Here is a 19,839-nt window from a genome sequence, read left to right as displayed (position 1 = left end):
TACAAAATGTACATTCAGTTTGAGCCTCCAGTCCAAGTTTGGTCATCTTCACCTTCTTACAAAATACATAAAGTGAAATTCCAGATCAGCAGGGATGTGTAAATAATACCATTCTCACAGATGTCAATGTATCTAGTGATAAACAGGAGTTTTGTTAATCTCCAGTCCAAGAATCTGGAATATGCTTAATCCTGATGAAAGTTAAATTCCACACTGCTGAAAGAGCTGCTTAACTGGATGCTTACAATAATTACACTGCACATGTGGAATGACTTGATGTTTTTGACCATGAAAACAGATTTGTAAAGACTTTATAGTCTGAGTCTAAACTAGTTGTGCTTACTGCAAAGTCAACAACACTGATTTAAATGAAGTAAATAGTCATAGGATTGCAGCTCTAGTTTTCAACAAAACAAGGCAAAACTAAAACACAGGAAAAGGTTATGCAGTAAATTATGCCCCACTGTGAGTAGGAGTTGCTGGAGAGAACACATACAAGGGTTCCTTTTTCTCTGCCCCACCCATTTAACAGGCAGGCATAAAGCAGCTGTGGATACCGAAAAGCAATGGTCAGTAGGCTGCATCCATACCAGTATTCACTGATTCAGAGAAAGGCCACGAGTGGGTGGGGGGAGAGACCGTGCCTCTGGAGGAAGCAAGAACACATTGGAAAAAGAGACTTTATATGTATGGCACAAATTGTAATGTATACACTAGTGTGGATAAATTGCACCAGCTTTAGGAGACCTATATATATACACACACACATGGATGTGCAGCTTCTGATTCTACAGTCTCTGAGTAGCAAGGCTTTTCCAGTGCTGCTTCTCATCTTTCTCCGGCTCATACACACCCCTTCTGTGCTGTGTTCAGTGATTTTATGTTGCAATAATTTCTGAAAGTGCTCTTTCCCCAAGTGTCACATTAGATCATGTCTGTTTTAGGTTTCTGCTTTTGAAATGCAATGTTCAAGACTTCATGCTGACATGAGGGATTATGAGCTTTAACTACAAGGTAAAAAGGAAAATAAACAAGTATTTATTTCCTCCATTTCTACAGCCACTTGTGTGGCTTCTGGGAACTATATATCATGGCTTTATAAGGTAAACGAAAAGCAAAGGAAGCTGTGTGGGTCCCTAAGAAGAACTTCAAAATAAACAGATGGACAAAACATCTGCTGGGATCTGCCAAAATGTCACAAAATAGTGAGCAAATTTGATATGAGTAAGCTTTGTGGACAACTCTGGAGAACTCCGAAGCTTAGTGATATTATAGTTGCACCCCATAAAATTACTGCCCTGATGTTTATCAGGTGTGGCATAGTCCACACCAATAGCTCATTAGATGACAATGAGTCAGAGTTTGCTGTAATTATGCTAAAAATATTAACATGAATGAGCTTTAATAATTTTGTGCTAAAAAATAAATGTCATACCCTCACTGGACAAAGCTTTGAGTTTAACTTAATGTATTGATCATCACACATTAATTCCAAATTCTGGTTTACAATAAGCATGAGGTGCTAGGAATGATACCCTGCTCTGAGTCTCCCTTATCCATCAAAACAAAACTTTGAGGAAAATTAGCCAGAATGAAAGTTTGCTGCCTACAAAGAGGCTGGGATTATTATTGGGACACCCATTTTATCCTGTCTTGTGCAGGGATGGCATGGAAAAGCAGATTAAATCTGATGGCACCGAACAATTTAATTCTCCCATGTCTTAATTCCTTTGCAGCGGCTGCACCCACTGTCATTTTCTTCCTACTGCTGTCATCACCCACACTGTAGTGGTGGAAGCATTGTCCACCAAGATTTTGGCCAGATAATTCAAAATAAGTGCATTTCCATATGTGATATGTTTTGCTCACTCTATAAGGCTCTATCTTGGGCAGCACTTCTTGACATCCCACACCCTGGGAATGAGACTTTCTGTGATGCATTGCCTCCTCCATCATCTCCTTTCAGTGCCTTACTGTGGATTGATCACTATGTGGTAAACACTGTTCCGCAGAAGGAAAGGTCAGAGGGGCTCCAGAAGAACAGCCAAGGGACCACTGTTTCTGCTGCCTAAGGTGGTTGCTTCATTCTGCCTAATGATGGGGCAGCAACATTAAAAAGGAATGATAACTGTTTCAAGACCTGTTACCTGCTTTGTCTCTGCTTGCTTCTCCTTGAAACATACTCATATGGGAGGTCTTTGGACACACAAAGACTGACAAATTCTACAGAGCACATCTTATTGTATATACAGGAGCACATCCCCTGATTTTTATAAGTTGCAAGGCACTTTCTTTTAGAACAAATATTGAAGCCTTTTGAAGAACTGCTTACTGAGCAGATTCCTCATCTCTTGCCTAATCATTTGTCTTCCACAGCTGGCTTTGCTTTTTTGCTACTGTGTAGGTGTCAGCATGGAATGGAGTGACAAGAACTGCAGAAATCCAGAACAAATATCAGTAGCTACAATGTTCCGAACTTGGGGAGGAGGGGTTGCTAAGAAAAACTGGGGATATACCCCATGAAAAAACTAATTTTTTAAAAAGAATTAATAACGTGGACTGCACTTTTGGATATGTGTAACTCAGGTGCTGGAACTGCAAGTTCATCTATGCAGCATACATTGCAAGAGGGAAACATATCTATTTAACCAATTGATTGTATGATGCCGATTCCACACAGCACCTGGCATCCTTTGGCAGCTGCTCAAGTTCCATGGGGTTCACTAAGGCTCACTGTTAATGTTGGTCATGGGCTCCCTCCCTGTGGCAGGGTAATTGCACATGGGAACAACCTGCCATTTTAAATTTTTCAGTCCTCTAGAGAAGCTGATGTAACATCACTCTGAGGGCCTGTGGGAAAGGAAAAAAAATGGTAGCTAGGTACTAGGGAATGGTAAGGGCTTCTTCAAACTAGCAGGCAATACACTGCCTAATATAATTAATTCACATCCAGGATCTTGAACACAGACCAGGGTGGGCAACCATGTTATGTCAAGGCTACATTCATTTATGGGTAATGTGCAGTGAGCCATATGCTGTGGTAGGCAGGACTGAAGCCAGTGGGTCAGATCAGCAGATCAGGCAAAAGCAGGCAACCCTAAATCTGCTCTCTCTCTCAATCTCTCTCTCTGTGTCACCTTTTCCCCATCTTCTTCCATTCCAGCTAGCAGGCACCTGGGAAAAGCAGAGATTGTTCTTTTAAAGGCCTCAAAAACACTCTTAGGGGGTGTCTGCATGAGTGAAAAGAAGTAATTTCACCCCGTTTTGATCCCTACCTGTTCAAATGATGCATGTGGCCAAAAAGGGAGGAAACAAGAATGAAGCTTCACTCCAGAATAAACACCAGAGCACAATAACCACCAGGTAGCTCTGGATCAAGCTGGAAAGTGTGAATTACCCCACTAGTGTACCACACTGCATACTGGTGTGGCAATGGGAGAAGGAGTCACCAAACCACCGGTGCCATTGCTGCTCATATTTTTTGTTGCCCATTTGATATCGATCACAACTGTGCATAGCTGCACCAGTGATGCATCACGCACCACGTGAAGCAAAATGATGACAAATACAGCATGTCATCAACAATGCAATGGATTTAATGAGAACAATAACAAATTGGCCAGTCAAACCAAGAGCTCTATGACTGTGCTGTGCCAATGTGTGCACTGATGTGCTATGTGGGCAGCCAATTGCTTGTGCAATTGAGTAAGCAATTGCACTGGGTATTGAATGGGCTAGCAGCTGGGCAGGATGAGGAAGTGATTGGTGGCCACTGGTGGCATGTTTGTGTGTATGTGCGCGTTTGGGGCAGAACAGAAAAAATACCTTGTACCCATGAATGCTCCATTTTAGACAACCCAACCTTGTAGAAGAAGGGGGTGCTGTGTGGACTACCTTCTGTGTTCAGCCTGTTGTGGGAGCTGGTGGTGCAATGAGCAGGTTCCCTTCGTGAATCAGGAAACCCCAGAGGTAAGCCAACTTTTCCCCTCCATCTGCTCACTGCCTCAGGTTATTGTCACAGTAAAGAATTAATGCAGTTTGACACCACTTTGTCATGGCTCCATTCTATGGAATCCTGGGATTTATAGTTTGTGTCACTGAAGCTCTCTGACAGAGAAGACTAAATATCTCATAAAACTAAAGATCCCAGAATCCCATAGTATTGAGCCATAGCAGTGAAAGAGGAGTCAAATTGCTTTTGTTATACAGTGTAGATGCAGCCCTAGACACACTACTTCAGACTGTGAATGGAGGTATATATAAGTGATTGTCCCAATGTGTTTTTAAAAATTAAACACTAAATCTATCCTTATCCCTGAGGTGCCTGCTTTCTATGTTCAATGTATGTGTGAGATACAGAGAGGAAGAGGAAGAAACAGACCAATCTATGTGCTTTCTACATGGCTACAATGTAAAAGTAACACTTCCTGCATGAAATATGGATTGTGTACAATCAGTCTGGATTCAAAATTTTGCTGGAGTATTTGGGCTGTCTGCTAAATTCAGCAATATAGAATAAGTTAGGTGATATATCACACAGCTTGGGAAAGTTACTATTTGAGTCAACAGTTCTCAGACACCTCTAGCTAATATGGCCTTTGTTAGCTGATAAACTTTAGGAGCTATCATTGAAATAAGTAATATTTCCCAAACTCTGGGAAACTTAATTTATTTACATTGCCATAGTTCTATCATTTCCTCCATTTGATTTCTGTAGTTTGGTTCTGATTCTGAAATATTAGTGCAGGTGATAAAGCCATGGTTTGTTATAGAAACAGAAAGGAAATACAGTTGGCCCTCCATATACAGTTGTGCATATTCAAGTCCATAGACTTGAATGGGGTGCATGCCCTTGCGTACCTAGTCCATTAAAAATAGCGGAGGTCACCTCTTCACAGATTTTCAAGGTCATGGATCTGAGATCCGATAGTTAGGAGGGGTGACTGTAGTTGCTTCTCTTACATCAAGGACAACCATTCTGAACATGTACTGTCTACAAAAGAGAATGAGAGACAGAATTTGGAAAGTTTTAAACAGAACACACAGATCAATACGATTCTCTTGGTTGAAGTTACCACACCATGTCTGGACTGAGAGAGTCCATTATTTTAAACTCTTCCTAATGTTCTCATTTGCCTTTGGGACACTGGATACAGCAGACATCTTCATTCTCTCCCAAGAGGGATGTTTGGAAACATTTCTTCCAAAGTATGTGGGGTGTTTTTTCTCCTCCCCTCACTGGTGATTGGCCCCCTATTCCCAGTAGGATCCATCTTTCTCTGCTTAGTAATGTTGTTTGGAGCTATCCAGATCCCATCCAGCCCTGAACATATCACTAACCCTCAAAAGTTTTTGTTGCTTTGGGAACCTCAGCAGTGGGCTAGAAAATATGTTCTTCTGCTACATTCCCACATCTATCTTGTCATCCAAGCTAAAAAAATAAAATAAAATATGCATGCTGCTTTCTTGATTTTTATGTTACTTTCATAGCCTACTAAAAGGCACTGCAGCCTTTTAGTAGAGAGGCCCGACATAGGACTTCATCATACAAGGAAAATTGGGAGTTTAAACATCAATTATCCCGTGAAAGTGTGCTATCGCGATTAGCATTTTCACACGATGTTGCGATTAAAGTACCATTATCTGGGAATAAACAGCAACAAATCATTCACGGGAAAATCCTGTGAATGATTTGTTGCTGTTTATTGCCTGTTTATTCCCGGCTCTTTAATCGCAATGTGTGTGAAAATGTTAATTGTGATTGAACAATGTTCACAGGATCATTGGTGTTTAAACCTGCAATGTCCCCCGTGTGATAAACTCCATAGTAATAGTACAAATTTATAGCTAAAAATCTTATTGTTACTAATGACTAAAGAAAACCCATTGAACCAATGGGATTTGCCATTGGTTTACCATTCAACAATTGATGGGATGGGTTGGAATTAAACAACAAAATTCCAGCCTATGTACGTTTACTCATAAGCAAGTCCCTCTCTGTTTGAGGGGTCTTAGTCCTAATTAAGAATACAGAGGATTACAGCAGGGGTAAACAAAGTACAGCCCTCCAGATGTTGCTGGTCTGCAACTCTCATCAGCTCTAAGCAATATAGCCAGAGGTGAGGGACAATTACACGCCAATAATTTCTGGGGAGTAGCAAGTTGCCTGTCCCTGATTACTCTGCAAGGCTAGATTTAAGTCACACTTCAGCCACAAAGTATTACCCTCAGCTCTCGAACTGTAAAATGGGAATTCTGATTCTGTCAAACGGATTCTGTTAGCATTCCTAAAGGAAAATTCTGCCTATTGGATGGCAACTTGAGTAGGATTACCTTTGCCCATACTCCACAATAACATGGTAAACAAGGGACGAAAGTGAGTGTTTCTTGGCATGATCTTTAAAACTGTGAGCCAACTGAAATATTTCGGGGAGAGGGAAAGTATTATGAAGCTCTCTTAGGATGGTACCACTTTAGAATGTAGATGTTCAGTGGATTGAGCCCAACCTCAGATTCAAAAGAAATGCTTAGCAACTTCAGAAGATCAAGTCCACTAAGCATAAATTCTGTTGCTCCTACTGGAAAATTAGAACTTCATATGCATATGCTTCCTTCACACAACTAGCTTTATCACACTGTTTAAGTAGAGTGGGTTCACAACATGGAAAAGTTACTTTTTGAGCAACACCTCTCAAACCCCTCCTCCAACAGCTGCAAGTTCTGAGAGCTGTAGTTTTAAAAAATGAACTTTTCCAAACTCTGATGGGGTTGCAGAAAGTCCATCAAATCTTGGATCCTTTTTTTAAAATATAAAGCTTTATTGGTTTAAAAACACAAATCCTGAAGTGAAACAAGGATGACATCACCCTTGGCCATCACACCTGCAGCATGACGTGGCTCTGCTGAGGATGGATAATGTCCATTATGTGCCTGACCCAGATAGGCCCTGACAGTAGTTTCCACTGACCCACATTTGTTGAGATTGTTGGAAGTTTGATATTTACAAGACTGAAAAGAGACCCAGAAGGGCCTTAGTGACTTGATTTCTCCTCCTCCTCTTCTTCTGACATTTGAGCAGGAGGGGGGGAGGTCCTCTCTCTCTCTGCCTTCATTTAGCCTGTGCACTCTGCATGTGCTGCCAAATTTTGGTTCCAATTCCATTCTTTTCACAATAGAAATCTAATTCTATATAAGACAATTAGTACAGATTAAGAGGGATCTACAAACAAATTATTGCAGGGTAGGGCATTCCTATCCAGGTGTCCAGGAGCATAGCCACCCATTGTTCCAGGATGTTCCACTATATTTCCCTCTCCTCTGGCTCTCCATCCCCCATTACTTGGCATTTATGACCACCAAAATGCTCAGTCTTAATTTGGGTATTTGAAGGGTTCCCCCGTTTAAATTGCCCCCTAAACTTTCTGAGTTTTGGCATTTGAGCCTTCATGAGTGGTGCAATTTTGGCAACATATGCTGAATTCTTTAAAAGATCTTAAACAGTTAAGATGCAGAACTATGTCTTAATCATTTCTAGATTAGGCTACTCTATGGCACTCTACATGGGTCTGCCCTTGAAAGGTATAGTCAGTGCAACATGTGGAAACCAGATTGTTGGCCAGTCCACACATCACAGACCAGATGTTACAAGCCTCAAATTAAACTGAAATCCAGTGGAGTTCCAAAGTGTTCTAGTCAGGATATCTGAAAGACCCCACATATGAGCGTACTTGGAATTTGCAGTCTTTAGCATAGGCTCTGTTGTGTGTTGTACCATGCAGAGAAGCTAGATTGGTGATCAAATGAGACAAAGCTTTCTTTAAAGCAACAACATTATCGTAAAACTCCAGTGGCAGCTGGAGGCCCTTATGGGGGTTGGAGGTAGCAGCAGTGAACCCATTCCAGATTTTAGTATGAAATTTAAAGGATGCTGAACCTGTTATGGTGATAACTCCTTGGATAACTCCTTTAATTTTCAGACTAAAATGCAGCCACACCATACTGAGATGAAAGCAACCTGCTGCTACAGTTTCCTCCCAAGAGAAGGTAGGCTGGCTCCATTCATGCTCAGCTTCTTACAGATGATCCAGACTGTCCATAGACATCAAAAGAGTTTTAAAAACAAGTTTTAGCCTGTTTTAAATTCATATGTTTTATCTCTTGTTGTTTTTGTATAACACTTTGGGAGCCCTTTTGTTGCTGTTGTTAACTGCTCTTGAGTCAATTTTGACTCATGCTGACCCTGTGGATGAGACATCTCCAAGACTCCCTGTCCTCCGCTGCTCTGCTTTATTCCTGCAAACTCATATCCATGACATCCCTAATAGAGTCTATCCATCTAGCATGTGGCCTTCCTCTCTTTCTGCTTCCCTCCGCCTTTCCTAGTACTGTATTATTGTTTTTTCCAGTGAGCTTTGCCTTCTCATTATGTATCCAAAGTACAACAGCCTCAGTTTTGTCATCTTGGCTTCTGACTGATGAATAATTAATAATAAATCATTACAAGTAATTGTATGAGGGTTTTTTTTCCCATACAGCACAATCTATCCAAGTCTGATCTACAATAAGATACAGGGAATTTATTAGACCTTGTTGCGCACATAAAAATGCAAGGGACTAATTCACTAAGAGTACATGCTATATTTACCCTAAAGAAGCACTCACTCTGTTCAGTGAGATCTGGGCTGCATCTCCACTGCAGAAATAATCCAGTTTGACACCATTTTAACTGCCATGGCCCAGTGGTATGGAATTTTAAGAACTGTAGTTTTGTGAGATATTTAGCCTTCCCTGTCAAAGAGCTCTAGTGCCACGACAAACCATAATTCGCAGAATTCCATAGTACTGACCCATGGAAATTAAAGTGGTGTCAAACTGGATTATTTCTGACAGTTCATATGCAGGCTTATTCCCATGGAAATTATTGAAGTAGGGTCTAAACCCCCTAAAGGCATCTGATCACCAGATCTGATCATGGAAGCTAAGCAGAGTTAGCCCTGGTTAGTACTTGGATGGGAGACCACTAAGGAATACCAGGTGCTGTAGGCTGTATTTTAAAGGAAGGCAATGGCAAGCTATCTCTGATTATTCCTTGTCTAAGAAAGCCCTGCAAAATCCATGGTGTTGCCATAAGTTAACAGGTGACTTGAATACACCACCACAAGTTGGTGACAGGAGCCCGATCCAGACTGGCCAAATGCACTGTGCTGGTGGCGTACTAGGGTTAAGGGACTGCGTGGTAACCACATGGTCCCTAACCTTAGTACGGCACGGCACCTTAATATTGTTGGCGCCCCATGTATAGGGGTGCCACCATTGTGATGTTATGGACATATAGTGTCTGCACGTCGTGACGCACCAGTTACGTGCTGAGTGCACCATTGGTGCACTCGGACATAATTGGCGCAGCACAAAAAGAACCTGCTTTTTGCGGGTTCTTTTTTTCTCCGTAGGGAAGCCACACGGTTTGGTGGCTGTGGCTTCCCTGCGGGGGGGGGGAAAAGGCGCCGGCAGGCCTCCCTTTTGGGGAGGTCTGTACTGGGCCTTGAATACACCATAGACTTATACACCAGCACAGGTTAATTTCCATTAAATGAGAACAATTAAATCAACTGTAGAATAATGAGTCAACATGTAAGTAAATGCAATTAATTAAATGGGTAACAAAAGCATTAGGAGCCTCATTAACAATAGCGTTTAGGCTTAAATTATCCATAGACTCCCTAAATACCCCAAAGCAGGGCTTCCCAAGCTTTTTGACTTGTGGAGCCCTTATTTCTATGTTGGAGCCTGTAAAAGGCCTACCCTATGTCTTACAGGTTAATGGTGTTTAGGAATATATATAAAAATATATTCTTATTCTTTAATTTTATTCAATTTTTATTTCTTTTGTTTTCCTGGAGCGGTCGCAGAGCACCTGAGAAGTGCACACAAAGCCCTAAGGGCTCCCTGGAGCACAGGTTGGGAACCCCTGCCCTTAAGGAACCAGATCAAGCTGATCTTGGAACTGAAGCAGGGTCACCCCTGACTAGTACTTGGATGGGAGATTGTAATGAAAACTGGGTGCTGTGGGCTATATCTCAGAAGGAGGAACTAGCAAACCCACCCCTGGGGATTCCTTGCTTAAGAAAACAGTATGAAATTCATAGGGCCCACATTAGCTAGCAGGTGACTTGATGGCACATGAACATAGAGATAAAGAAAAAAAAGCTTCTTTACTTTAGGTCTGTGTTCCTCTGTGTGTTGTTGCACTGAAATTCCTATCAGCCCTGTTCTGCACAGCCAGTGATGAGGAAGATTGAGAAATAACATTCAACAACATCTAGAGGGCCACAGTTTCATATCCCTGTTTTAGATCAGTGATTCCCAAACTTTGGTCCTTCAGGTATTTTAGGCCCGGTACATACTGCCAAGACATGGTGTCTAGGCGGCGATTGTAGGGTTAGGGACCGTGCACCAACCGCACAGTCCCTAACCCTACAACGTCACAGTGCCAGCGTAATGGTGGCCTCCCGTCCATACGGGGCCTCCATTGTGATGTAAGTGATGCACAGCATATAGATGTTTCTGCGCATTACTTATGTCACGAGTGCACCAATGGCTTGGCTGCTGCGGTGTCCCTCTGCAGGAAAACCAGCTGCCTCCAGTCCGCCCTTTCAGGGAGGTATGTACTGGGCCTTAGACTTCAACTCCCAGAAGACCCAGCCACTTTAGTCAACAGTCAGGAATTCTGGAAGCTGAAGCCAAAAACATCTGAAGGGCCAAAGTTTGGGAATAACTGTTTTAGACAGTATCCTTATGTATTGCATCAAACACCACCTAAAAATGACTATTCTCATCACTGAGACTGCATCCCCACTCCAGAAATAATCCAGTTTGACACCTCTTTAACTGCCATGGTTCAATATGGAACTCTGGGATTTTTAGTTTGTGAGACAGTTAGCCTTCTCTGTCTGTGAGCTCTGGTGCCATAACAAACAACAGTTCCCAGAATTCCATAGTATTAAGCCATGGCAGTTAAAGTGGTGTCAAATTGGATTGTTTCTGCAGTGGCCATGCAGCATGAGAGAAAAAGGAACAGAATAGGTTCTAAAGTGGTCTTATCCACCTGTGCTTTTTGTAAGTATTTGTGAGAGTGTGTGGAGTTCTTAAAGCAAAAATCATTTTCTTCTTCCCAATGTATTTATTTATTAACTAAGGTCCAATACATACCAGCACTTTGTGCTGACCCTGTGGGCAGAGCCATGGCGCAGCATCTGCATGCTGGATGCTGTGACTCTGCCCCCATCGTGCCATGATGCCACATACCCTTCTAGATGGCGTGCAGCATCATGGTGCAACTTTAGTGCAGTGCCCAAACAGCACAGCGCAGAAAAGGTATCATCCTGCTGCACCATTGCGGCTTTTCATGGCTTCTTTTTGCTTCCTGGAGAGGCCACGGTGTGCGGTTGCCACAGCCCCAATCTGGGACGAAAAGGGGCAGTGTCCTGCCGCCTGTCTGTACAGCCCCTTACTTGATTATTTATATCCCTCTCTATATCAAAAGATCTCAGGGCAAGTTAGAGGTAGCAATAAAATAAAAAATAAAATAAAATTCACAAAAAGAGCTTAAAAATTAAAACAGTTTAACAATTTAAAACAGTTTGATATTGGGTATATCTCATCAGTTCTCCACAAATTAGTCTGGCCATGATCCCACAAAATTTGGTGAAAAGGCAAGTTTTACCATGTTTAGTTTCTACCCAGACATACAATCCTCAAATGGGAAACAATACAGTTCAGATAGATGTGCAACTGGAAAATGACTGCTGCAGCCACACCCAAAAGGGGCATTTGTACTTCTTTCTCCACAGGACTTGAACTACATCCATGTCTGTCCCACCCATCCTCTGCTGCCTGAGCAGGTTGCTTCGTTATGACTAGCAGTAGGACTGTCCCTGTCCACCAGGACTAAAACTGTGGCACCTGAGGGCTTCTGATTTTTATCTGTCATGAGAAGGGATGGGTAGACTTCTTTCTTTGAATGTATCAAAATTAAATAGCTGAGACAAAGCCAATAAAACAATCGTTTTTTGCACCAAAGACAGGAATGGCTTTCCTCAATACACTCTGGATTTAGCAGTGCACCACACATGTGTACTTTTATGGTCGCAGAGGCTGGCAAAGAAACAAGCATTGCCTCAGGTTTCCAAAATGGGTGGAAAGGAGAGAAAAGGGGTAATAAATATATCTTAAATACAATTGGGATTTTTCTTTTAAAAAAACACAGTTTGAAACAATATAAGCAGTGCACACTATATCATATCGCCCCACAATCTAGTTGTGATCCCCTATGCTCCAAATGTGTTGGTCAAAAGTCACTTTTTATCTAGGTGCCAAAATGAGGCCAGCATTGGCACCAAAGATGCTTTTAAAAGCAGGTTATTTCATAGCTGAGGTATCAGAACAGACAATTAGTGGGCTTCTAAAAAGTAAAAATAAAATTTAAAAATGCTTAAACAGTGCATCCCTATTCTTTCCCCCTTTCTTCCTTGTGAAATGCTAAATTGCAACACAGCTACCACACAACATTTTACTGCCCGTAGCAGACAAGATAGTATCCCTCAACCTTTGCCCCCACTTGTGTACAGAAGATGACCAAACCTGCAATATAGTTTTGCGGACAATTCAACTTCACTGTGCCCAAGAGCAGCCTAGTTGCTTAGAAGATGCAGGATAGGATACTTGGCAACTGACCTCTCTTATTCAACACTTTCTTGCTTCTTCGTATCCCCCAGAAAATGATGCCTGAGGTGCATCCTTCACTTTGACAAATGTTAGCACCAGGCCTGAATTGAAGCCTTGATATGCTTTCTATATATACATATCATACATATGTGACTTTTATCTTCTGATGCCACACTTTTTTGTGGGCAGATAAATATTTAATGAGAAAATGTACACTTTTTCATATTAAATCAAAACCTGTACAAGTTTCATTTTGAGACAGCAAAATTGCCAGGTAATACACTAGCTGGGCATGCATCCAGAATACAATTCCTACATAATGGCTTCATACAGTTATGATTAATTTTAGTATGCCTTTTTTCATCCTTCAGAGACTGTGCAGCAGTGCAACCCTGAATATGTTTGCTTTGCAAAGTGTCTTAACACGTCTAATAGTCCAGTAAATATGCCTTGGATTTCATTCTAACAGTAAAATAACACACAGACTTGGGACATCTTAAAGACTAATACATTTTTTATGGCTTAGGTTTTCATGGCTTGGAATCCTATTGGCTTGAAATTCTATAGGTAAATCCAAGACATTTCCCTTTTATGGGCTTGAAGAAGCAGCTTTATACAAAAGCTATTGCTGATTTTCACTTAAAAGTCTGTCTGACATTTCCAGAAATGCTCCCATTCATGTTGCTGTGGGGCTGGATAAGTCTTATTTCCATTTTACAGATGAGCAACTGAGGTTGAGAAATAGCATTCCTCCCCAACACATGATGATTCCATGGCAAACCTGGGGCTTGCACCCCATTCTTCTGTATCATGATTTAAACAGGTGCACCACACTGCTGAAAAGCCAGTAAACAGCCGCATACAAAAGCAGGACTGGAAAGTAAATAGGAAGAAGCTTCATCGCTGCAACAGGATATACTTCCTTCATGGGACATAACATGCTGTTGATTTATTAGAAGCTTGCCAAGTTTCCCCCAGCTGAAATAAATGTGCAAAATTCTGCACATTATATTCTGGGAAGCTACATCAAGCTGATGCATCAGCGCTACCCCCCCATCTTGTAAAAAATGTTCAGTCCCGAATGGAATTATCCGACGTTCTGGTAGAGAATGAAAACAAACAGTTGAGAAACAACCCCCAATGTGGTCAGCTTCCTTGAAGAGTCCCTGCCTGGAGCATTTTCTCTGTTGATTTTCCAAACCAAACCACACCACACATGCACACACTGTCCTACACTGTCAACCCTTCATATCCACGGATCCCACGCACTGGGGAAATAATCAGGTTTAGTACCTCTTTCCGTGCCCTCACTCTAGGCTCTGGAATTCTGAAGATGGTAGTTTGTTGTGGTATCCACAGATTGAAAATATTTTACAAATATATAAATCCCAAGCCTGCACTATAGTTTTATGGACAATTCAACACTATACTTTGATATGCTCAAGAGCAGCCCAGTTGTTTAGGAGATGCAGGATAGAATACATGGCAACTGACCTCTGTAAACTATGATTTTGCCATTTTATATAAGGGACACCATTTTACTATGCCGTTGTATTCAATGGGATGAGCATCAACAGATTCTGGTATCCATGGGGGTCCTGGGTCCAAACCCTTGTGGATACCAAGGGCCCCCTGTATTATCCTAGCAAGAATTGGTGTAAAGGCCTATGAAGCTGAGAATAAAACATCCTCAATACAAATATAACATCCTAGCGATGTCAGTAATCTCAGGCTCATTCTTTCCAACTCTTACCTCTTTTGACCGCTCTGAGAGCCTTTAGGGCTGAAGAGCGGGGTATAAATACCGTAAATAAATAAATACCAAATTTTGGACATGAATTTGATTTATTCTCTGGTGGGAGAAAATTTTAAAAAATGTGCATGTGGGAAGAGGAGAATGAAAATGTTCTGGAAAAAATTCTTGAGGCTTCTTACCTTGACCACATCGTCGTTGAGATGCTTGGGGTCCCGGTTGACCAAGTCGATCTCCTTGGTGTGGACGTCGTGGTACTCCTTCTCGTTGATTTCATCGGCCATGGCCTTGTTGTTGGGCTTGTAGATGTTGCCTTGCTCCCTGAGGGGCACCGTGTAGCTGTAATCCTAGAGAGGGAAGGGGTGAGAGGGAGGTAAATATGGGGATCAATCCACAGCAAGAAGGCACTCCAGAAAGGGAAATGCTGGAGGAGGAGATGCCTCACAGAAAGAGGCTGTGGGATGATGTCCAGAGAGAGACAGCAGTAGACGCTTCAAGCAGGGAATGCCCCAAGGCAAGCTCTCTGTTGGGTTACCAAAAAATGAAATCAGTACTTAACAACACCACACCCCTTGGGACCAGGCACAGCAGCCACTCCTCTCCAGCCGCCAGGGGGCGCTCCTTAGAAGCTGAATGGGAGCACTTGGAGATCTGGTTGCATCCGCACTGGGGAAATAATCCGGTTTGGTACCTTTTTCCCATGCTCTGGCTGCAGGCTCTGGAATTCTGGGGATGGTAGTTGGTTGTGAATATTTCCCACCCCTCTCTATATAAGGAGTTGCTTCCAGAAAACCAAAGCCCTTTCCATATATATATATATATCTCCTTCCATATATATCTTCCCCTCCCAATATCTCTCTCTCTCTATATGTGTGGGGAGCTGCCTTGAGGAGAATCCCCTCACAGTTCCTAGGTTGATATGGAGGACATTTTGCAGGAAGGTGGAACTGGAGGACGTGTCCTGGAAAAGGAGGACGCCTGGTGGTCCCTGAACAGAGGAGGGAAGGTGCCCATTTTCCTTTCCTTTCACTCCCTGGGGCTGGTAAAAGTTGGGAGAGGGATGCTTATGTTTTTTAAAGCCAAAGAAACCTGGGGGGGGGGGAGTCTTTTATTTAATCTAATATCTCTTTGGTTTTCTATCATCCATTCAAAGAGCCCCTTAGTTGCCACTTCTTTCTATCTCTCTCTTTCAAGAAGTTCTCTCAAATTGTAGTAAAAGCATTCAAAAGCCACAAAACCTGATTCTCAACCCCAGACAGAGAAGGGGCTTTGGGGTTTTTGGAAGCAACTCCTTCAATAAAATAATGATGATGAAGATGTTAGGAGCCGAAATCTCTCTCGGGCTGCATCCGCACTGCAGAAACCACCCAGTTTGACACCGCTTTAACTGCCAGGGGCGTATCTGCCTGCATTTGTCTATACATTTTCTTGTAACCCGCCTTGATCCTTGTGGAAAGGCGGGATACAAATAATAATAATAATAATAATAATAATAATAATAATAATAATATATCATTATTACATTTACTTATATAATAATAAATTATATATATATATATATATATATATATATACTGTATATAATTTCTGTGCCTTGGGTCCCTCCGGGGGAGAAAGGCGAGCTATAAATGCAATAAAAATAAATAAATAATAAAAGCTATGGAATCCTGGGATCTGTACTTTCTTTGTGAGACGTTTCTCCTTCTCTAGCTCTGGTGCCTCCACAAACCACAGTCCTCCGACTCCTCTATTTCACGGCAGTGAAAGCGGTATCAACCCGGCTTAGTCCCGCCATGCGGACGCCAGCCTCGGTTTGGCTGGAGATGCCCACGAATTCGGTTGGGGAGATGCTCCATCAAAACAGAAAAAGAGAAAATACAATGCAATACAGTACAATACATTAATTAAAACAAAACAAAACCCAATCCCTCCTGCTGCCAAGCCAAAAGGTGGAGGGGCTCCTCTGCCCAAGTTGCAAAGCCTGGCAAGCCTCTGATGAAGTTTTATATCTTTACGGGGAAAGCAAGAGCTCCCAGCCTCTTCTCCTCCCTCCTTTTCCCTCCAGCACTTACTGCAGAGGAGTCCCTGGGAAGTTTCCTCTCTCTCTTCTCTCTCCTCTTAGAAATTAAAGCCTCCACTCCAGCTTTGCAGGGAAGGAAGGGAAAGGAACCACCAGCCGGAGAGGTTGTGGGTAAGTGGGGAGGAGGAGGAGGAGATGATCAGAGGGGGAAAGGAAAAGAGGGGAAGCCAGTGCCCAGCCTGCAGATCGGATGACCCACAACAAGGCAGAGGAATAACCTTTTAAACACACACACTCACACAACCCTTCTTGGGTCTTGTTCCAGCCTTGGAGGTGGGGAGAGAAAGAGGGAGTGAGAGGCTAGAGATAAGGGAAAGAAGAGCCAAGAGCAGCCCTCAGTGATGGCTCCAGCTCCAGCAGGTACTTGGAGAAAGTCAACAACAGAGAGAGCCACTTGATAAGGGAAAAACAGAAACATTGCCTACCTCTGGATCCAGGTCTTTGCTGCCAGACATGCTGCTGCCTTGGGCTGGAGGGAGGGAGGCTCTGTCTGCAAGGCAAAGGAAAGGATCTTCCCCAGCAGCAGCAGCAGCAGCAGGAGGAGGAAGATCCTGGATGGTTTTTTGAACAAGAACACCCTTCTTTCCTTCTCTCACCCCACCTCACCCTGCAGGGCTTGCCAAGTGGGAGGGTGCTCCCAGTTTACATGCCTGGCCCACACCTCCCCTCCCAGGGGTGCATCTGCACTGCAGGTTTAATCCCGGTTTGTCCCAACACAGTGGAGCCCCTAGGGTAGGGGTCAGCTAGTTTGGTAACTCATGGTGTCACCCCCCCCCTCCCTTGACCTCTTCCAAATTTCACACCAGGGGATAAGTACAATACTTACTTTGACCCGTGGATAAGTCAACTCACTTTTTTTGGAGTCACTTTTTAAACCTAAATTTCTAGACTTATACATGAATATAAGTGTTTGAAAAGCAGTGGTGTCACCTGGTGCGGCTCACCCGCGCCCCCCAAGTGACACCACTGTCACTTCAGCAGCACGAATGCAGCCACAGATTTCCTCCCTCTCCCTTCCCTTTTTTCCCTTTTGGGACATTTGAGGCAATGCTTCTTTTTGCCATCAAAGTACACATGTCTGGGTTACACCAGGAGCAACTTCAGGTCTGGAGGGAAAAAAAACTAGGTGAGGATTTCCTCAGCTTTCAGTTTTCTGCATGAATTCAAAGATATGGAATCAGGATTTAGAGAGCTCTTGTAGCCCTTTTGAGACTCAGTCACATTAGGGCTAATTTCGGCATTAAAGAGAGATTAAAGCGCACGTAAAGTATCCCACAAATAAAGTAAAAATGGCGAGTAATTGCAGGAATGATCATCACACACAATTGCGGAAATAAAGCAATATCAGAAATGCAGTGCTACTGAAAACCCAAAAGTAAAAATATGCATGTTAATGCTTCTTTATGATCACTTTAATGGTGGGTTTTGTGTGACGCTGTGTGAAATCGTTTTGCGTAATGAGATTTTTCCAGAATATTCACAGGATAAACTCCCAATCTACTTCATGTGATAAACCCCTCACTGAAAGAAAGAAGTTGGCAGCAGGAGCTTTTGCAGACTTCAGTTTGCTTCCTCAGATGCATATAGAAGCCGACTGAAGTCTAGGGAAGCTCCTGCTGCCAACTTCTTTCTTTCAGGAAACTGGGTTTTTCTGGGTCCAACCATCACCCAGGACAAAAAAGAAGAAGCACAATAAAAACACTGGTAGACCAGGCAAAAAGGATCTGTGAACCCCACTTCCCAGAAGATGAATTGAAGCACCTAGACTGGGCTCTACAGGCTAATGGTTATTCCAGCTCAGACATCAGAAGGGCTGCCAGACCCAGAAAAGCCCACAGGAGTGAAGACAAACACCCAAAGGGAAGATATTTTTACCATATATCAAAGGAGTCAGACAGAATAGGGAAACCGGTGAGGAAATCCAGCAAATGCTGCACTCTGCAAAGGACAGGAGAGACCCTCTCACAGCCACAGGCATTTACTGCATACCACTGCGGACATGTCCACATAGGGACCACCAAACACAGTGTTCAAACACGAATCAAGGAACACGAGAGACGCTGCAGACTGGGTCAGCCAGAAAAATCAGCAGTAGCAGAACATGTTATAAACCATCCTGGGCATAAAATGGTATTTGGAAACAGTGAAATTCTGGACTGTGCCAACAACTATCAGGTCAGAATCCACAGGGAAGCCATTGAAATCCATAAACACCTGGACAATGTCAACAGGAAAGAAGAAACCCGGAAATACAACAATGGATATGGAAGCTATATGATTATATGGTGTCTGATAAACTTACGCAACAGATAAGAAATAATTCTCTAAATCGAATGACCCTTTCACAGGGGTCGCCTAAGACCATTGGAAAACACATATTTACATGTAGGAATGAAAATAATTGTATGGTTGGGTGTCACCACAACATGGGGAACTGTATTAAAGGGTCACGGCATTAGGAAGGTTGAGAACCACTGGTCTATACCCTCCTCTCTGCATTTTCCCAACTGCACATTTGTAGTTTGCTGTTGTGTTCCTTCAAGTCTTTTCCGACTTTCCTGGCAAGATTTGTTCAGAGGAGGCTTGCCGTTGCCTTCCTCTGAGGCCGAGAGGATGTGACTTGCCCAGGGTCACCCAGTGGGTTTGATGGCTGAGCTGGGAATCAAACCCTGATCTCCAGAGTTATACTCAAACCACTATGCCATGCTGGCACATTTTTCCCCAACTGCAGATGTTCTCTCTGCTTATCTAGTAAGGTTGGGAACTGTGCACCCCTCCAGATGTTGTTGAGTTGCATGCAGTTCATGGCAGTCCTAGCTAACATAGCCAACGAAGAGGAATTCAGAGAATTTTATTCCAATGACATCTGGAGGGCCACATGATTGCAATCCTGCAAGTATACAAACACAAAGCCAGGGGCAGACATCTACTGTCTGTGTTGAAGTAAATTTCAATTTCAACTTTGCTTCTCTGTGTGAAAGTGGGGAAGGGAGACAGTGACTATGTTATCCTTTGACTCAGATGGCAAAATGTCTTGGAATGGCCCCTATGATGATATGTAATCACAAGGATCTCTGGTGCTTCCAACCCAGAAACATGTCAAGTGTTATGCACTATAGCGCTTGCATTTCACATAACTGAATGCAGAAACTTTAACTGAAATGGACCCTTTGCTTTATTTTTTCATGTGGTAGCTTCTGCTGCTCCTCAAGCAGTAGAGGAACTATGGACTCAAACTAGAGGGAGACTTTGTTCCCTGCTGATTCATTTCAAAACTATGGAG

General features: G+C 42.8%; 1 protein-coding gene across 6 annotated transcripts in view; it reads right to left on the bottom strand.

Moving 5' to 3' along the window:
- Positions 1–17,086, bottom strand: part of LOC149312283 (caveolin-1) — a 37,395-nt gene extending 20,309 nt beyond the window's left edge. The window contains exons 1-2 of one of the 6 annotated variants that reach the window (XM_089524326.1): positions 16,982–17,086; positions 14,659–14,823 (exon numbers count right to left, since the gene is read on the bottom strand). In XM_089524326.1, coding sequence (XP_089380452.1) covers positions 14,659–14,823; positions 16,982–17,011 — 195 coding nt within the window. In that variant the 5' untranslated portion in view covers positions 17,012–17,086. The other 5 variants (XM_089524329.1, XM_089524327.1, XM_089524328.1 and 2 more) reach the window with 5 other exon arrangements.
- Between the last annotated feature and the right edge of the window lie 2,753 nt (positions 17,087–19,839).

Source organism: Sceloporus occidentalis, unplaced genomic scaffold, assembly GCF_023333645.1.
Source record: "Sceloporus occidentalis isolate IW3139 unplaced genomic scaffold, rSceOcc1.0.p SCAF_5, whole genome shotgun sequence".
NCBI lineage: Eukaryota > Metazoa > Chordata > Lepidosauria > Squamata > Phrynosomatidae > Sceloporus > Sceloporus occidentalis.
The sequence above is the reverse complement of the archived record's forward strand: the minus strand, read 5'-3'. Positions and strand labels throughout refer to the sequence as shown.